This window comes from Macrotis lagotis, chromosome 2 (assembly GCF_037893015.1).
Source record: "Macrotis lagotis isolate mMagLag1 chromosome 2, bilby.v1.9.chrom.fasta, whole genome shotgun sequence".
NCBI classification, from domain to species: Eukaryota; Metazoa; Chordata; class Mammalia; order Peramelemorphia; family Peramelidae; genus Macrotis; species Macrotis lagotis.
The window spans coordinates 157,487,240-157,504,936 of NC_133659.1; the positions used below are offsets into that span (position 1 = coordinate 157,487,240).

General features: G+C 41.0%; 1 protein-coding gene across 2 annotated transcripts in view; it reads right to left on the reverse strand.

The window, feature by feature from the left end:
* Positions 1-6,639: 6,639 nt before the first annotated feature.
* Positions 6,640-17,697, reverse strand: part of VANGL2 (VANGL planar cell polarity protein 2) — a 42,591-nt gene continuing 31,533 nt past the window's right edge. For both annotated transcript variants that reach the window (XM_074223077.1, XM_074223078.1), the window contains exons 5-8: positions 16,446-16,582; positions 15,794-15,929; positions 13,055-13,286; positions 6,640-9,354 (exon numbers count right to left, since the gene is read on the reverse strand). In XM_074223077.1, the coding sequence (XP_074079178.1) occupies positions 9,094-9,354; positions 13,055-13,286; positions 15,794-15,929; positions 16,446-16,582 (766 nt within the window). In that variant the 3' untranslated portion in view covers positions 6,640-9,093. The remainder of the gene's footprint in view (positions 9,355-13,054; positions 13,287-15,793; positions 15,930-16,445; positions 16,583-17,697) is intronic.

Here is a 17,697-nt window from a genome sequence, read left to right on the forward strand (position 1 = left end):
TTGCAATGATGACAATAAAGAAGCATGGAAGAGCTATATGAACTGATTCAGAATGAAGTAAATTTAGCCAAGAAAACAATGACAAAAATAGCGTACATGAAAAGAGGCAACACACACACACACACACACACACACACAAGCCCATAAAAATCATTCAAAAGATGAATGGTCCAAAATTATAAACAAGAATGCCTTTGTGACCTTGGACAAGTCACTTAACCCCATTGTGTTGCAAAAAAAAACAGAATATCTTGAAAAAAAATACCAGAAGACACTTCCAACCCACTCCTTTATGGAGGCTGTACTTCCACAGGTGTTGCACATTGGATTGGTTTGGGGCTTTATACAATGTATTGATTGATTATAGTGATGTTTTTCCTCTTTTTCTTTGCCTTTAAAAAATGATTTGTTACATGTGATAGTTCTCTACAAAAAGGAAGGAAGGAATACTGGGGGAAACAATGTTGATGTAAAAAGCAAAAGTCTTCAGTAAAAACTCATTTTAAAAATAAACTTTACTGAGGCATAAAGATTGCCAAGGATATTTAAGTAGTAGCAAAAAGAGGGATATGAACCCAGATCTTCTAATTCCAAATCTATTGCTCTTTCCACTGTACCACACTGCTATGCCAATAGATCATTCACTCTGGTAGCTCCAATCTGAAAAGATTTCAGAGTATTGCTTAGAATTTGTCATTATTTCAATATTCTAACAAGGAAATCTGTCAGAAGGTGGCACAGTAGATAAAGCACCAAGCCTGGAGTCAGTAATATCTGAATTCATTCTCTGGCCTGAGCCCTTTACCAGCAATGTGATCCTGGACAAATCACTTTAATTCTGGCTGCCTCAATTTCCTCATGTGTAAAATGAGCTGGAGAAGGAAACCACTCTACCAAGAAAATCTCAAATAGAATCATGAAGAGTTAGACACGACTGAAATAACTGAACTACCACAATTGGTGGTTGTCTGTATTCTGGGAATCATGTAACATCACAATATCCAAAGACTCAACACTGTTAATGGCTCAAAGGGCAAAGAAAAGACGTATGTGGATAAGTAGACTATAACATATTAAAAATAATACAATTTTCATGCAATAAATGGCACTCAGGAAATAAATGGTCAGAAAAGGTGGCAGCCCATGTATGTAGTGAAGATGAGTTAACATTTAGGCAGTATTTATGCTTACAGAATATTGGAAGCTCTCCAGTACAATGAATTGTTGCTCAATAGAGGTTTTAGCAAAGGGTATAGCAAAAACTGCACAGAATGAAGTATGGATGAATTGGTTTCAACCTATCTGCACCATTGTTTGCATGTCATCTGCATGTCATCTCCTCTCCAACACAATACAAAACAAGGGATTGGGCTTTTTTTTTAATTTTGTCTTTGTATTCCCAGCTGCCAAATGGCAGAAAGATATTAAATATAATAATCTCCCAAGAATTAAAAAGGAGTTGTTATATGGCATATGTGAGTAGGCTAAAATATATAACCAAGGAGGAACTTTGAAGTATAAGAGAAAAAGATGTCACTAAGAAGCTGTATGATCAGAAGAGATGGGTTGTTCACATAACAAGAATGACAAGTAGGTGAAATACTTTTGATTCATCAGGATAAATGCCCAAGGGAAAAATTATAGGAAAACATGAATAAGAGGCACATAGACTGGGTAAATAATCTACATTCCTGGAAGAAACTTGCAAATTGAAAAGATCACTCTTTTATTAGACCAACCTTTTTTTTTTTAATAGACAGGGTCATACAAATGATAAGATTTCTGGGGTTTGGAGCCAGGAATACCTGAGTTCAAATCTTGTCTTAGATTCTTCCTACCTGGGTTAAAGGAGGGAAGGGAATCAGCATTTCTCTGTGCTCTTTCTAAGCAATTTACAAATTTTATCTCTAATCCTCACAAAAACACCTGTGAGATAGGTGCTGTTAATATCCCACTTTATTGATGAATAAACTCCCACTTTATTGATGAATAAACTAAGGTAAAGATTAAATAATTTCCCCAGAGTCATACACCTAATAAGTATCTGAAGATGCATTTGAATTCAGGCCTTTCTGACTCCAGACCTAGAGTTCTATTCTACTTGTCTTGAGTCATTTAACTGCTGTCTACCTCAGTTTCCGCATCTATAAAATGGAAATAATAATAATAATATTCTACCTCTCCGGGCAGTGGTAAACAAGATAATATTTGCAATACACTTTACAAACCTAATAAATGCTACCTGTTTATGTCACAGATCCCTTTAGCAGTCCTGTTTTGAAACAAAATTAGATCAAGAGACAGGTTAGCTTTACTCTACTGTTGAAAGCTTGTTACTAATAATGGTAGGCCATCAAGAGATACTCTACTGCCAAAGAGACTCAGTGTTATGAGAAAGGCCTAACTCTTAAAAAGGTCAAAGTCTCCATTGATTACCAACCATCTTGATCTTATTATGTCAAGCCACTGGGCTCACTTGGGACAGTGAGAATGGCATCTTTGCACAACCTCCCCTCACTTTAATCAATCTTACGTGCAAGTCAAGACATCACTTTCATGATGTCAGCCTTCAATACTGAAGGGCAGTTCCTAACTAGAATGTTTGTTACCTATATTCATAACTGAAGGAAATGCTAAATTTCAGTGAGAATTTAGATGAAACATTTTCCCCATCCAAGTTTATAGATGCCCTAAAATCTATCCACAGACTAAACAGAGCACTAGATACCAAATGAAGAACCCCAGCATTGAAGTATTTGAATATCCTCAGCATTTAGCAGAGTACCTTGCATAAATGACATTAGTCATTTAATAAATGCTTGGATTGCTGATTGCTATATCATAATGATACAAACTGAGGATAGCTATAGCTGGTGAATGTCAGTCCCAACAATGGAGTTGAAAATGACTTTTGACATTTAGTCAAATCTCCTCATTTGTACAGATGAGCAAAATAAGATAGGAAAAGGTTAAATGATTTACCCAAAAGTCCCATAGCAAGTTAGTCACAGAATTGGGACTAAAATCCAAGTCTTCTGGATCCCAGGTGCTCTTTTTTTTAAATTTTATTTATTTAAGGAAATGGGGTTAAGTGACTTTCTTGAGGCCACACAGCTAGGTAATTATTAAATGTCTGAGGCCGCATTTGAACTCAGGTACTCCTGACTCCAGGGCTGGTGCTCTATCCACTACAACACCCAGCTGCCCCTCCAGGTGCTCTTTTGTGATAAACAATTTTCCCAAGGAATAGGTTAGTGAACAATCTAAGATGAGTAGCCAGATCTCCAGGCCTACCAGACTCATTTCCCAATTCTTTTCTTTTTTCATTCTAAAAGAAGAGTTAAATGCCTTTTTGTGTATCTGGACCCTTTCTCAGAATAATAAGGATTTGTTATCCACTTTCAAAAGTGAAAGAAATAATTAAATTTCAGTTAGAAGGTAGTGAAATTTTTAAAAAAATTTCTCCATCCAAGTTCATGGACCTCCCCCAGAAATCTTTTAATGTACCCCTAGGGAGCATCTCTGATCACCACCACCCCCAGGTTAAAACCACATTTCCTGGTAGTTGATATAGCTGCATTTATTTCCTGTAAATTGTGGACAAATCACATTTTTGGGTGCTTCATTGTTTCCATTAGCAAGCTGATGGATTATAGACTACTCCAGATAAATAGTATCAGAGAAGATGGATGATATATGAATAAAATACTTTGGTGTTGTAATTAAGGAAAGAAGAAAATAGCATTTTTATAACACCAGAGACTGAGCTAAGCACTTTTTTACAGATATTTACAAATATGTGACCTTGAGAGGAAGGGGTTATTATTATTATTATTATTATTATTTCCATTGTACAGTTGAGTTAACTGAGGCAAACAGAGGTTAAGCTGTATTTGAACTTAGAATCTACTGAGTCCAGGGCATATTCCATCCACAACACCTATTAAATAAAATAGAAGGCAACCAAAAGTCAACCAATTTTGATCACATGATTTTAAGGGATAAAAGTTAAGTCCCTGGGTTCTCCATCTTATCCTATCATGGAAGAGGTAGGAGGTCACCAGTAGAATACTATATACATTGTTATTATCAATACCAGATATTTTTGTTTGACTAATTTTTTTTTTTGACAACAGAATTCAACCTGAAAGATGGGAAATTAATACTGGAAAGACAAGAGGCATCAATAAAACTTTTTAAAGTACAGTTATCCCTTCCACATCATGGGGTTTAGAGGGGTGGTACCCCTGCAATCTGGAAAAACCCAAGTGAAAAATTTTGGCCCTTCCTTACTACCAGAGAAAATGTCGGTATTTTTTTTCTTTTTCCTTTTATGGGGTGTTTGCAGTATGTTACTGTAAAATTTGGATTAAGCATTTGTTCATTTGCTGGTCTTCATGTGTTGTCTACAGCTTCTGCAAAGTTCCACAAAGACTCCCATTTAATTTCTTATATGAATCCCCACCCCCCCCACCCCCATATATTGAAAACTGCAATGGGGAAAGTTACTATGTGGAAGTGAAAACTATAGTGAATTGGAAATGGATTATTCAAGCTCTGCCCCTTCCTCCTTGAGCATTATTCTTGCTCGGGATCAGGAAAGCAAATTAGGATATATATGAAACCTGAGCAGCCTTAAGGGAAAAAAAAGGTTTCATAAAAGGGTACATATCTCCTTACAGGTTCTTAGTTGGTTAGAATTTTCCAGGCATGACCTCTCTTGTCTCACAGGAGACCTACTTGCTAAGATCCAGGAACACACAAAATTGAGCAGTCACACAGATAAGAACTGGAAATGTTCTAGAGTATCTATTTTCAAGAAATGACCCCTTTTATCTGCTTGGGTAGGATTAGTGAAAACTGATTAAAGGAATGAGTTGCTTTGGACGTATTTGTAAATTACAGTTTTCATCTTATTCATAATTTAAGATTTTTGTAAATGGTTCTGATCAACAGTAAAGTCCAAAGTTCCATGGATTTTGAAATGGGTTTTTTCTATCACTTTATTATCTACATGACATAGGGCGAATTATTTATCCTTTCTGAGTCTCCATTTCCTCATCAGTAAAATGAGGGATTTGAACCAGTTTCGAAGTTCCAGACTAAACTTGAGTTCCAGTTCCACACTATGGTGCTAGGACCCTCAAAGCAGCATCCTTACAAATCCTGCTATCCACTACCAGATTTCCTTTCCATCTCACCCTCAGAAATTTGCAGCTTGAGCCAAGCTTACATTGCCCCCTGCTGATCCTTTTTTATAATTTGATCAACTTTTTAGGTCTTTGACTGCAAAAGTATGAAAAATCCAGATCTTCCAGGGTTTACTTTCCAGGAGCTCTTTCCTTACAGTTGTAATAAATCAATCAGATACCACCTCAAAAAAGTCAAATGTGTTTATTTTATATAAAAAAAATTTGTACAGTTTTAGTTCCTATGTTTTAAGAAAAAAAAATCCCTAAATTTGCCATAATGTTTAGATCCACTGCAAACTGTAAAAACAAGCTTTTTATATATTAAAAAAAACAATTTTACATTTTACAATTTTCTACATGCATGCACAAGGTCTCAGCTCTGTAAAAAAAAATTCTAGAATTGAATGGAAAATTCTACATTTACAATCTCACTTGGAAGGGACCTAATTAGTCCCCCTGCCTTCCCCTTCCTTCTGCCCATAGGAGAATGCAATGGGAGAGTCCCAACCCAGGACTGAATCCATCAGCAGATATTGCCCTGGGGAGGAGGCGGGGGTGGGCACAGGAAAGAGAAGGAAGACAAACTGACAGACAAGACACCATACAGAGACAGGGGAGCCTATGTAGGCCCAACAGAGAGGAAAGCACAAACCTGCAAAAACAGATGGTTCAACTGAGGGTCCCTAAGGGTCCATTTGTTTCAACTCATCTCTTCTAACAAAAAAGGGACAGCCCAGGAGTTTCAATAGGGATATTGGGAAAGAATTTAAGGACAGGATGAAAGATGACAAGGACAAGGAGGAAGGTGACATGCTAAGAAAGAATTAAGAGGAAATGAAGGCAGATGCCATAGAAGTGAGCTTAGGGGGAGAGGTGTCAATGAGGACAGAGGCAGAATGGTGAGGTAGGTGAAGGACTGAGGCACAGTAACCCTAGGGTGGGAAGGCTGGGTTAGGCATGTCAAGAAAACTATAATGAATATTTACCAGTTAGGATAAGGTCAGATGGAGACAATAGAAGAAGGACATACTCCATACCTCTCTAGAAGTTTACAGGACTATAGATGCCCCAATAAGAAGGAAGAGAAAGGGAATTACAGAAAGAGAGAGAGAGAGAGAGAGAGAGAAGGGGAGGGGGGAGAGAGGGAGGGGGAACACTCCTAGGAAGTGTGTTAATTTTAAATCCCACTACTGGCCACAGCCTCAAGACTACTTCCCACAGAGGAGAGATAAGACACAAAACATACATACATACACTTCATAATTCATCCTGATTTTTTTAAAAAAGAAAACAGAAAGATACCACAGTTGTGACATAGAGGGTCTAAAACATTGCCATTCTCAATCACAGCCCTTAGTGCTTAAGAAACAGAAAAAACAATTAGGGTGACTTTTTTTGTTAGTTTTTTTGTTCTTTTTAAAGAAAAGGAATGAAAAAATCACAGTGATTAAAAACATGGCAGATCCTTTAAAAGAAACATCCATTGCCTATAATCAAGGAAAGTAATAAGGGTCCCAGATATCTTCCCCCTTATAACCTCAAATTCCCATACTGCTCCCAATACCACTTCCATAAAAGTAGTGAACCCACTCCACTACCCATCCAAGACCCCTTTCTAGAAAAGAGAATTATTTAGACATATGATCAAGAGAGACCCCTCCTCTCACATTGAATTTTGGAGACAGAAATAGAGACATACTCAGAAAAGTGCCTGGACCCCAACCCTCTAGCAGTGTCTCAAAACTACTGAGCTTAATCTAGAAACTTGAATTCTGGGAAAGTCAAAATTGTAACCACCAGATATAACATACCTCCCTGAGGATTTCCAAAGGGAATGGAAAGGATTTAAGGTACAAGTCCTAGGTTGGCACTAGTTAGAAAGACTTCCTTGCTTCCTCTCTCAAGGTTAGCACCAGGCTTTGGAGCCCAGGGTCACCTTCAGGGTATTTATTTTAAAGATAGAAGGTCTCCATGGGAATGAACCCGAGGGTGTCCTATCTGAATTTCTCAGGCATTTGCACACAGAGAGAAAGCAATAATGGATTCAGGGAAGAGGGAACCAAAAGGAGCACTGTGAGACCATTGGCAAACCAACCAGGGTATGGACCTCATTCCATTTATCAGAGTTATACTTATATCCAGACTGGATGGGAATGGAAGGATAAGGGTTGGGAGTGGCAGGAGATATTAATGCTTCAAATTCTCATTTCTCTTGGCTAAAAGATCAGTATGTAGAAGTACCCAGGCTTTTACATCAAAATACAGAAAATAGGAAGAATTTTGCCCACATTTGCTTTAAGTGATGAGATCTTCCAGAAATAACTGGAAACTGAGGTGGGGCAAAAGATTGTGTGACCTCAAATAGCAGGGATTTCTGACCCCAGTGCTGAGATCAGAGAACAATATGAGGCCCCCCAAAGTACTGAAGTGATATGGTCTCTCAGGGAAAGAGTATCATTTAAAGGGATCAATGGGGGCCCTCCCTGACAAAGAGAAGAAGTATTTCTGTCTAGAGAAGGAAAAACCTGAGGGCATTATAATAGATGGAGAAAGGAGATGCTCAGCAGCTCACTCCTACCAGTCACATCAACTGTTTGACAACTGAAAGACCTATTCCAGAGTAAAAATAGAAGGGAATGAGTCATTGACTTTCACAGGGGTCTTTTCCAAAACTCAATGAATCACAAACATAAGAGCTTCACAACACATTCTGGTCCAACCTGTCATTTTACAGATGAGAAAACTGGGATCCAGAGAAGTGAAAGTTACTTACCCAAGGCCACACAGATAGTGACAGAGCTAGGATTTAGACCCAGATTCTCTGACTCCCAATTCACCTCTTTCCATGAGACCACAATGCTTCCACATGGGTCCTCCTTCCCCTCTGGGTCTACCAATAAAGGCATGCTTGGGAAGAAAAATATATCCCATAATAAAGAATTAGGATAGGGAGTTAGGGAAGAAAAGGCAAAATGAGAATGATAGAGGGGAAAGAGGAGTGTTTACCATGCCCCAGGGGAAGTGGCTGAAGGGACCACATTCCCCAGTGTTCCTGCAATCCCATCTGAGTAAAGAGATCAGGAAAGAGGAAAGGAAATTAAAATTCTCCCTGACAAGGCTTGGGGGACATGAGCTTCCCTTCTGGGAAATGTGGTGTGTTTGGACTGGGAGCTCAAGAAGGGGAGAAGGGAACAGATATCAAAGAGGCTATAACAGCAGCAAGGAAAAAAATCTCTATGGGAGACTCCTGACCCTGGTGACTTGTGCAGGAATTTAAAAGGTCACAGACCCAGGAGTCCTGTTGATCCCAAAACTCAGAGTTCCTGAGATAGACCTAGTGAGATAGGCAGGAAGAATAGCCTCACCTCACTTTGGATGCCAAAGAGGGCTAGCACTACCCTGGGATCATTTGGCACCATGGTTTGCTGTGATCTTGACTTCACCCCTTGGGAGAAGCACTTCTAGGAAACTGCTGGAGAGAACTGCTACAATAACCTAGATGGGGAAGGGGGAGAGGGGTGGAGAAGAAAGAGAAGGGGACAGTAGGGCCATATCCCCTTTCAGCAGAGACTATCATGGAGAAATGAAGAAGAGAAGAGAGGAGAGTTACCTATTCCCACAGGGCTTGAGGTGGGAATGAAAGGAAAACAAGGAAAGGGTACCTCCCTACTTGCTGCCCCAACCCTCAGGGTGGTCTTTCCCCATTCACATGGGGCAAGGAAGGGGAGAGAGAGGATAGAGTGGGAGTGGAGAGCATGTTAGTAATTCAAGTAAAAAACAGAGTTAGAGGCAGAAAGGAAGGAAGCAGGACTGGTTGAGGCCTAGGCTTCAAGCCCCCTCCCACTGCTCCCAGGTGCCTCCCATAGCCTCCACCCCCACCTCGCCCCATTCTGTTGCACAGTTACACCGATGTCTCAGACTGCAACCTCATGACAAACTTGTGTGATTTAGGGTCCACAAACTCCTCAGACAGCTTGAAGAATGGGACCTTCTTGGTGCTGACCACCAGGCTGAAGTCCTGGCGTTTGAGGAGGAAGACAATGCCATCTTTGAGCCCATTGGTCACTGGCTCTTCGCTCACCAGTGTCCACTGTTTAGCCAACCAGCGCTCCTTGTGGTACTGGATAGTGGGACCAGCTGCCAGGTACCGCTCCAGAAAGGCCTGGGGTTGGAAGAGAGAAGACCTGTGTCACAATATGGTGTATGTTTGCCCTCACCTCACTGCACTCCTTCCTTCAACCCCTTACTGACCCAAAAGGACCTCTATCCCATATGTTCCTCTCCTCTTTTTCCTTAACCCTCCTTCATTTCTAATTGTAATACATCACAGAGCTGGGACTGTGGAGAGGCACAGTACAGCAGACAGAAAAAAGACCTATATTTGAATCAATTACTAACAATATATCCCTGGACAGGTTATCCTTTTTGAGCCCCAACTTCTCCCAGAGTTGTTGTGATGAAAACATTTTGCAAACGTTAAGACAGATATTCATATATGCTCACATGCATGTGTATATGGGTGAAAGGAAAAAAAAGGATTTATTAACCACCTGCTATGTCCCAGGCACTCTGATGAGTCCTTTACAAAGATGATCTCATTTGATCTTTTTTTTTTAATTAGGTTTTTGCAAGGCAATGGGGTTAAGTGGCTTGCCCAAGGCTATACAGCTAGATAATTATTAAATGTCTGAGGCCGGATTTGAACCCAGGTACTCCTGACTCCAGGGCCGGTGCTCTATTCACTGCACCACCTAGCTGCCCCCAATCAAGATTCTAAGGGCTATTGTTTAAACTCAAGTTATTCTCCTTCTTTCCTCCCTTCCTTCCTTCCTTTTTAGGAAGTTCCACAATATCTGGTTCATAGGCTTTCTCTCCCTTCAACTTGTGCCATTAATCTAGGGGACCTTGATATATACATAGACATAGACATATGTATATATATATATATATATATATATTCCCTCAAACACCTGAACTTCCAGTTCCTTAACTTATTCATCTTCCATGACCTACTCCATCATCACAGGTCAGCTACAACATACAAAAATGACCATACCTGTAACATCACCACTCACAAGTGTTTTATTTCCAAAATTTTGAAATTCCTTTATCTAATCATAATCTTTTTTATTCCATCTCTCCTTCTTTCATACAACTTCTGGTCTTCATTCTTAGCACAACCTCAAATCCTTCCATTGCTCAGTTCTTTCCCAAGCCATCACCTTTTCACTGGCTAAACTCTCCTCCCTTCGCCACCTTGATACCTTAAATAAACTAGCTTGACTTAGCACCATTCTCTCCTCTCAAATTATTTGTCCCCTTTATCCTAGAGCTGATCTTATCTTGTTAAGGCCTATCCTTGAATTTTTTTTCTTCCGTGTATTACCTTTTAACTTATTCACCTGGGACTAAAAAAAAATTGCAAAAAACTCACATAACTACAAATTTATACTAATTAATCTCAACTGGGTCCTCATTGTAACAAGAAATTCATATATTACCTATATATATACATATATATGTATATATATATATATATATATGCACTTAATCAATTCACTATCTTATTCAATACAACAGCTTTTACAAACCTTTTCAACTCTTCTCAAATATTTCATGGCTATATCCTACAGCCAGATGAGAATATTGTTCTTATTTCATTGAAAAAAAATTGAAGATATTCACCATGAACTCCTCTTTTTCCCTATGATATTCACTTCATATCACTCAGATTCTTTCCTCCACAATTTCTTCCTTTACCCATATCCCATGAAGACATAGCCCCTTCTTCTTGCCAAGGCAAACTCGTCTTCATTCTATCCTATTCTATCCCATCTTCACCAGCAGATTGTCCCTTCTATTATCTTTACTTTCTTGCTAATTTTCAATTATCATTTCTATGCAAATAATTCCCAGATTTAAATCATAAGGTCTAGTCCTGCATTCCAACTGTTTTTTAGATAACTCAAAATGGATGCCCCATAGACATCTCAAACCCAACATATTCAAAAAGGAACATATTACTTTTTCCTAAAACCCTTCCTTCTTCCTAGCTTCCCTAACACTCTTGAGGGTACCACCATTCTCCCAGTCACCCAAATCCACAACCTGATATTCAGCCTCAACTCTTCACTTTCACTCACTCCTCCTCATTCCAATTATATCCAATCTGTTTCCAAGTCCTAATGACTCTTTCTTGTAATACTTTTCATATGAGTCCCTTTACTCTGGGCACTGCCCTCATCACCTCATATCTGCACTAATGCAATAGCCTCCTGGTTGGTTGCCATAGCTCAAATCTCCTCTCTCCTGTTCATCCTCAAAATCACAGCTATCAAAGTGAACTTCCTAAAGCACAAGTCTGATCATACTACAAATATCTTCCACATTCGATAAACTCCAGTGATTTCTTATTACCTCCAGAATAAAATATAAAATCTTCTGTTTGGCTTAAAGCCCTTCATAACTTGGACCCTTCTTATCTTACTCCCTTCCATATCCTCTACAATCCAATGACACAAGCCTCCTCGCCATTCCTCACCCTTGACATCACCCACTCTGATTTCACTAGTTGTTGCCCATGCCTGGAATGCTAATCTTCATGATCTCTGCCTCCTGATTTCTTCAGCTTTCTTCAAGTCTCAGTTAAAATTCCACCTTCAGGAATGCCAGTGCCTTCCCTCTAAGACTAGCTCCAAGTTAGAGTGTGTGTGTGTGTGTGTGTGTGTGTGTGTGTGTGTGTGTGTGTGAATGTATGTATGCATGTGTAAGTGTGTGTGTGTGTGTGTGTGTGTGTGTGTATATATATATATATATATAGACACATATAAAATATAAATTGGAGATCATCTCAGAGGTATGTTTGTGCATAGTTGCTTACAAGTTGCCTTCACTATTAGAATGTGACTTCCTTGGGAGCAGGAACTATGTATTGACCTTCCTTTGTATCTTCAACACAGTGTCTGACACAAAGTACATATGTAACAAATATTTCTTGACTTGACATATATGTATATGTCACATTTGAACTCTGATAATAATCACAGATGTGATTATTATCAGAGTTCAAATGTGATAAAGCCTGTGACTCTGGGCAAATCATTGCTCTTTAGGTCTCAGTTTCCACAAATGTAAAATGAGGATGTTGGGCTAGATGATGTCTAAGGCCACTACCAATTCTAAATTTATGATGTAATAATATCAGTCACCCCAGATAGCTCTACTACCCCCCCCCAAATGTTTGGTCACCAAGAGCTAGAGAGGAGGGTAATTCCAACAACTGGCAACAGGGGGCAATAGCAGATCACATATGTGCAAACAATAAGCAGTCAAAGTGAAAACTCACTCAGACCAAGGATCATAAAAAGAAAGCTAAAGGGGCTGTAGAGGTCATATGGTCACTGCCATCACCCCCATTTGACAATTAGAGCCTGTGGCACAAGGAGACTAAATAACTTTCCTCCAAGTCACAAACTAAACCTTGGGGGTAGGAAGGAAAGGAAGACAGAAACAGAGACAGGGACACAGGAAGACAGGAAAGGGGGTGGGAGAGAGAAAGAGGGCTACATGGAGAGAGGGAAAAGAAGAGATAGGGTTGAAGAAAATAAGAGAGGAGAAAGGGAGAGAGCTGGGGGAGGGAAAGGGAAGAAGGGAGAGGGAGAAAATAAGAGGAGGAGGAAGGGAAGGAGAAAAGAATGGAAATAGGGGAAGAGAGGGGGATGAAGGAGAGGAAAGGAAGAAAAAAGGAGAGGGGGAGGGAGAGAGAGAAACAAAGAGAGAGAAAGAGCAGAGGAGGGGGGAGGGGGACAGAGAGGAAGAGGAAGGAGAAAGGAAGAGAGGATGAGAGGCAAAATAGAGTATACCTTGGGTGTCATATCATGGGTGATACAGAACTCTAGGTGTTGCAGGATGCTCTCCATAGTGTGGTAGGGCTGTTGCTTGGTAGTGCGAAGGTATTTCTGCATGGCCCGTGCCATAGAGGCAAAAATGGCTTGAGCTGCCTCTCTTGGATCCATCACCTCCCTTGGGTTCTTTTGCTCCTCTTCCTGTAGCCTCTTGATGTGTGTAAAGGCCTCTTCTACTGCTACCACCAGTCTAGATTGGAGGTGGAGGGGAGGGGAGAGAAAAGGGAGAGAACAGGGGGCAGAGAGAAACAGTTCAGAGACCACTCACCTCCCAAAGTTTCTTCAACCCCCACATTATCAGAGAAGCCTAAACCTTGCCACACCTCTGTAGAAAAAGATGATTTTTGTCTCTCCCATTGCCTCCTAACAGGGAGGTAGTATCCTTTCCAGGGAAAACTCCTTAAATAAAAGAATCTCAACACTTCTCTTGGAACTTGGGAAGTTCTTTCCTGATATTTCCCTTACCACCTGCAGAAGCTTATGGATGTTCTCCATGGAAAACAAGAATAGATGCCATTAGTAATAATAAAAACATATTTATGCAGCTCTTTCTGGTTTACAAAGTATTTTGATCACAATTCCATAAATGTGGCAATGGAATAACTCTTATTCCCATTTTACAGTGAAAGAAGTTGAGGTTAAGTGATTTACATGGTCATATAACTAAGTGACAAAGCCAAGACTGGGACTCCAAGTCTTCAGATCTTCCAGACTTTCAACTACATCATCTTGTCTATACCTAAACTGCTTAAAACTCACAATGAGAACCAGCACTTTAAACAAGCTCCCACTTCATTTTCTTTAAGAAGTTATTCCCGAGATTGATTTTGCATTATTCTTATCCTCCATTATGCCCTGAATTATCTAATCATCTTCCTTTCACATTTTCCCTCTTCTAAAATATGTTCTGTATAATTTTTTTAATTAAGGTGGATTAAAATAATTTTCTTTTGAGACTATGAGACCATGACCATTCACCACCACCCCCACCTCTACCAATAACACCCTAGATGGGCATAAAACAAGGATTTTGTATCAGACCTCTACAGCAAGGGAGTAGTCACTTTTCTATCTACCCAAAGCCTTGAGAAAATTGGAGTTTGGGATATTAAAGAGGTTGACACCTTCCTTGTTAGTATAGTGGTCAGTATCCCCGCCTGTCACTTGGGAGGCCGGGGTTCAATTCCCCAACAAGGAGGGATAAAAGTATTGGGGCAGCTAGGTGGTGGGGGCGGCTAGGTGGCGCAGTGGATAGAGCACCGGCCCTGGAGTCAGGAGTACCTGAGTTCAAGTCCAGCCTCAGACACTTAATAATTAGCTAGCTGTGTGGCCTTGGGCAAGTCACTTAACCCCATTTGCCTTGCAAAAAAAACATAAATGTAGGCAAATCTGTTAAACTCAATTTCCTCATCTGTAAAATGAATTATTATATGGACTTTAAGGTCCCATCTAGCCCTGTCATTAATGACTCTACATGAAGAGGATGGGACCTGCTAAAGGCAGTATTCTCCTTCCTAATAATAATGTTTATCCTTCATTCTCAAAGACCATGACATCAGGAAGGTGATGCAACAAAGCAGCACATGAACTGGATATAAGTGGAGGAGGTGCTTGTGCTAAGTCACCAGCCTCATCTCCTTCAGTCATCTAAGATCCAGTGGTCAGATATGAATTAGAATGACTGAAGATGGCCCTGGATATGAGAACATCAGGGTTAAGTGACTTGCCCAAGGTCACATAGCTAGTGTCTGAGACTGGATTTTTTTTTTTTAGTTTTTTGCAAGGCAAATGGGGTTAAGTGGCTTGCCCAAGGCCACACAACTAGGTAATTACTAAGTGTCTGAGGTCGGACTTGAACTCAGGTACTCCTGACTCCAGGGCCGATGCCCTATCCACTGTGCCACCTAGCCATCCCTCTGAGGCTGGATTTGAATTCTTGTCCTCCTGACTCCAAGGTCAATGCTTTATCCACTGCACCACCTAGCTGCCCTCCTTCCCAATGGAGATGCTAGTAAAACAAGAAAGGGATAGTATGATGGAGAGGTATTCAAAACAGAGGCAACTGTGACAGCTCAAAGTTCTACTAGGCAGCTACATGACTCAGTAGATTGAACATCGAGTCAAGAAGATCTCAAATCAAGTACAGCCTCATATTCTTACTAGCTGTTGACCACAGGCAAGTTATTTAACCTGTCTGCTTCAGTTTCACCATACAAAAAAACAGGGGATAATAAACTGTATCTACCCCCCAGGGTGGTTGGGAAGATCAAATGAGATATGTGTAAAGCACGTAGCAGAGTGCCTAGCAAGTAAAAGGAGCTAAGGCTTTGAAGGCCACCATTAGTGCCAGAGCTAATGATTCAGGACACTAGTTCTTGTACCAAGATTTAGTCTCGTCTTCTCCATGAATATGAGCAACTTCTTCCATCAGTCTGTTTTCAGAGTCTATGAAGCCTCACACATATCCCCCAATGGACATACTCTACCTCCCAGTGGGTTCAAAGGATCATCAAAAAATTTAGAGACAAAATGAGGCTTAAAAATCATATAGTCCAAACAATACATTTCACAAATAAGGAAACTGAGACCAAAGGAGGATTTCTCCAAAGTCATAAAGGTGGTTTCTATGTAATTTCAGCCCATCCTATTTCAGTCACTTTTTCCCTTACACATCTCCTCCTTTCCCAGCAAACATACCTGGCTCTACGCTTGCGCACCCTCCGCTCATGTTCTGCCTCCTCATAATAATACTCATTGTGACTGTTGTCCCGCCTCCGAGCTGCTGCTGCAATCACTGCCCGAGACTGTCCAGTGGAATTGTTGGTGCTGTTCTCTGAGAGAGGGCAGGGAGGCAGAGGTGGGGATAAGAATGGGAGATAGGTATCCAAGGAGACCTGAGGCTGAGGGCAGCAGCCTGACTATCCACAATCTTCAGGAGGTACTGTCCCCAGCCACCTTCAGAGAAGGGACCCACAGAACAGAAATGAAGAAGGACAAGGACTCCCAAGGAGGTCCTTAATCCTTAAAATTTGGAATGAAGGTGGCTGAAGGGCTTAGAGTTCCAGGGCTGACGAGGAGACACAGAGCAGCCAAAGGAGGGGAAACCTGAGAGGGCTGGGGTGAGGGAAAGAAAGGGAAGTAGGGCAAGGGATCCAAAGGCTGAGACCCTCCACCTAGAGTCAAGGGGAAAAACAGTACAAAAGGGACTAAAGAAAGGGAGTGAGAAGTGAAGGGGTAAAGGGAGAGGGGGAGGATAAAAGAGGAAGAGGGAAAAGAGGGGGGGGAAGAATAGGAGAAAAGGGAGCCCTGATAGGGAAGATTCAGAAAAGTGAAGATCCTGGCAGCTCACCCTCTCCGAGGGAATACACCTTGAAGCCGGACACTTTCTTGGCCAGGACGGACTTGGGCAGGTTGAGGAGGGCAGGGTTGTAGACGGGGAAATCATGGTAATACTTCTCCAGGATCCACACTGCCACACGCTGGATGCTGTGGGGGAGATGGGAGGGGGAGGGAGGGGGAGGGAGGGTAAAGGAGGTAAGGGGAACATTCATGGTCACCTCCACTTCCAGACACAGAAAAAGGTGTCCAGAGGGAGTTACACATCAGCATAGGATGGCAAGACAAGAAAGAACAAAGGATGGGGAGAAGCTGCTTCTGAGAAGCCCAGCTTAAGGAAGCCACCCCAAGGTCTCTCCCCCTTGGTCTCTCTCCATCCAGCCTCCAGATCAGAGCCCTTCTCATGGCTAGGCTGTAACAGTCATTTAATCTCATACTTGGAATCTATACAAGTGGGACCTTTTATGAGGTTCTTCCATGCCACCTCTACTCATGAGGGACCGAGAAAATTTCCCAGATGACGGCTGGAAACTAACCACTCTCTCATATTAGATCCTAAGGGAAAATAAAATGGGACCCCTCCCAAGAGTATTAGGGTCCTGGGTCAGGCTCAATACTCGAATTGACAAGCTGCCAGATCTTGAGCAAATGAAGTATCTTTCCCATATATCCTGTCAAAAAACATGTATATACATACATACATTCACATACACACACACAGGACCCATACAAATACATACCTTTTCTCAAGTCAACTTATAAGTACTGAACCATTGAACCACAGCCCTCTATTTTGGCCTCTCCCAATATATTCTTCTTTTCAATGTAATCTCCCTCTGCCCTGCACAGCTCCATTCAATTCACATTCACTGACTAACCAGAGAGGGCATGTTCTTTCACAATTCAGAGAAGCATAAAAAGGATGCAAAAAAATCCACTGGTGTTAGCCCATGCCCTTTTCCTACACAGAGCTCTTCCCATCCCTTCCATTTTATTCTTTTACCTCCAGTAATCCCTCTCTCCTACAAACTCTGCACCAGTTCTCTCACCAAAGCTCCTCAGCCCCATCCACCATAACCCCCATCCCTAACATATCTGCCCCTAAGCATTTCTACCTATTCCCCACCCCCTATCAACTGCTATCTATTGAATGCAGCACTATCCCAGGTCTCCAAGATAACTCTCATGCCCTTTGCTGCCCAAAATTCTTCCTACCCATTATCCACCCACTTATCTCCCATATGCTCCAAAATCTACTCCTATGC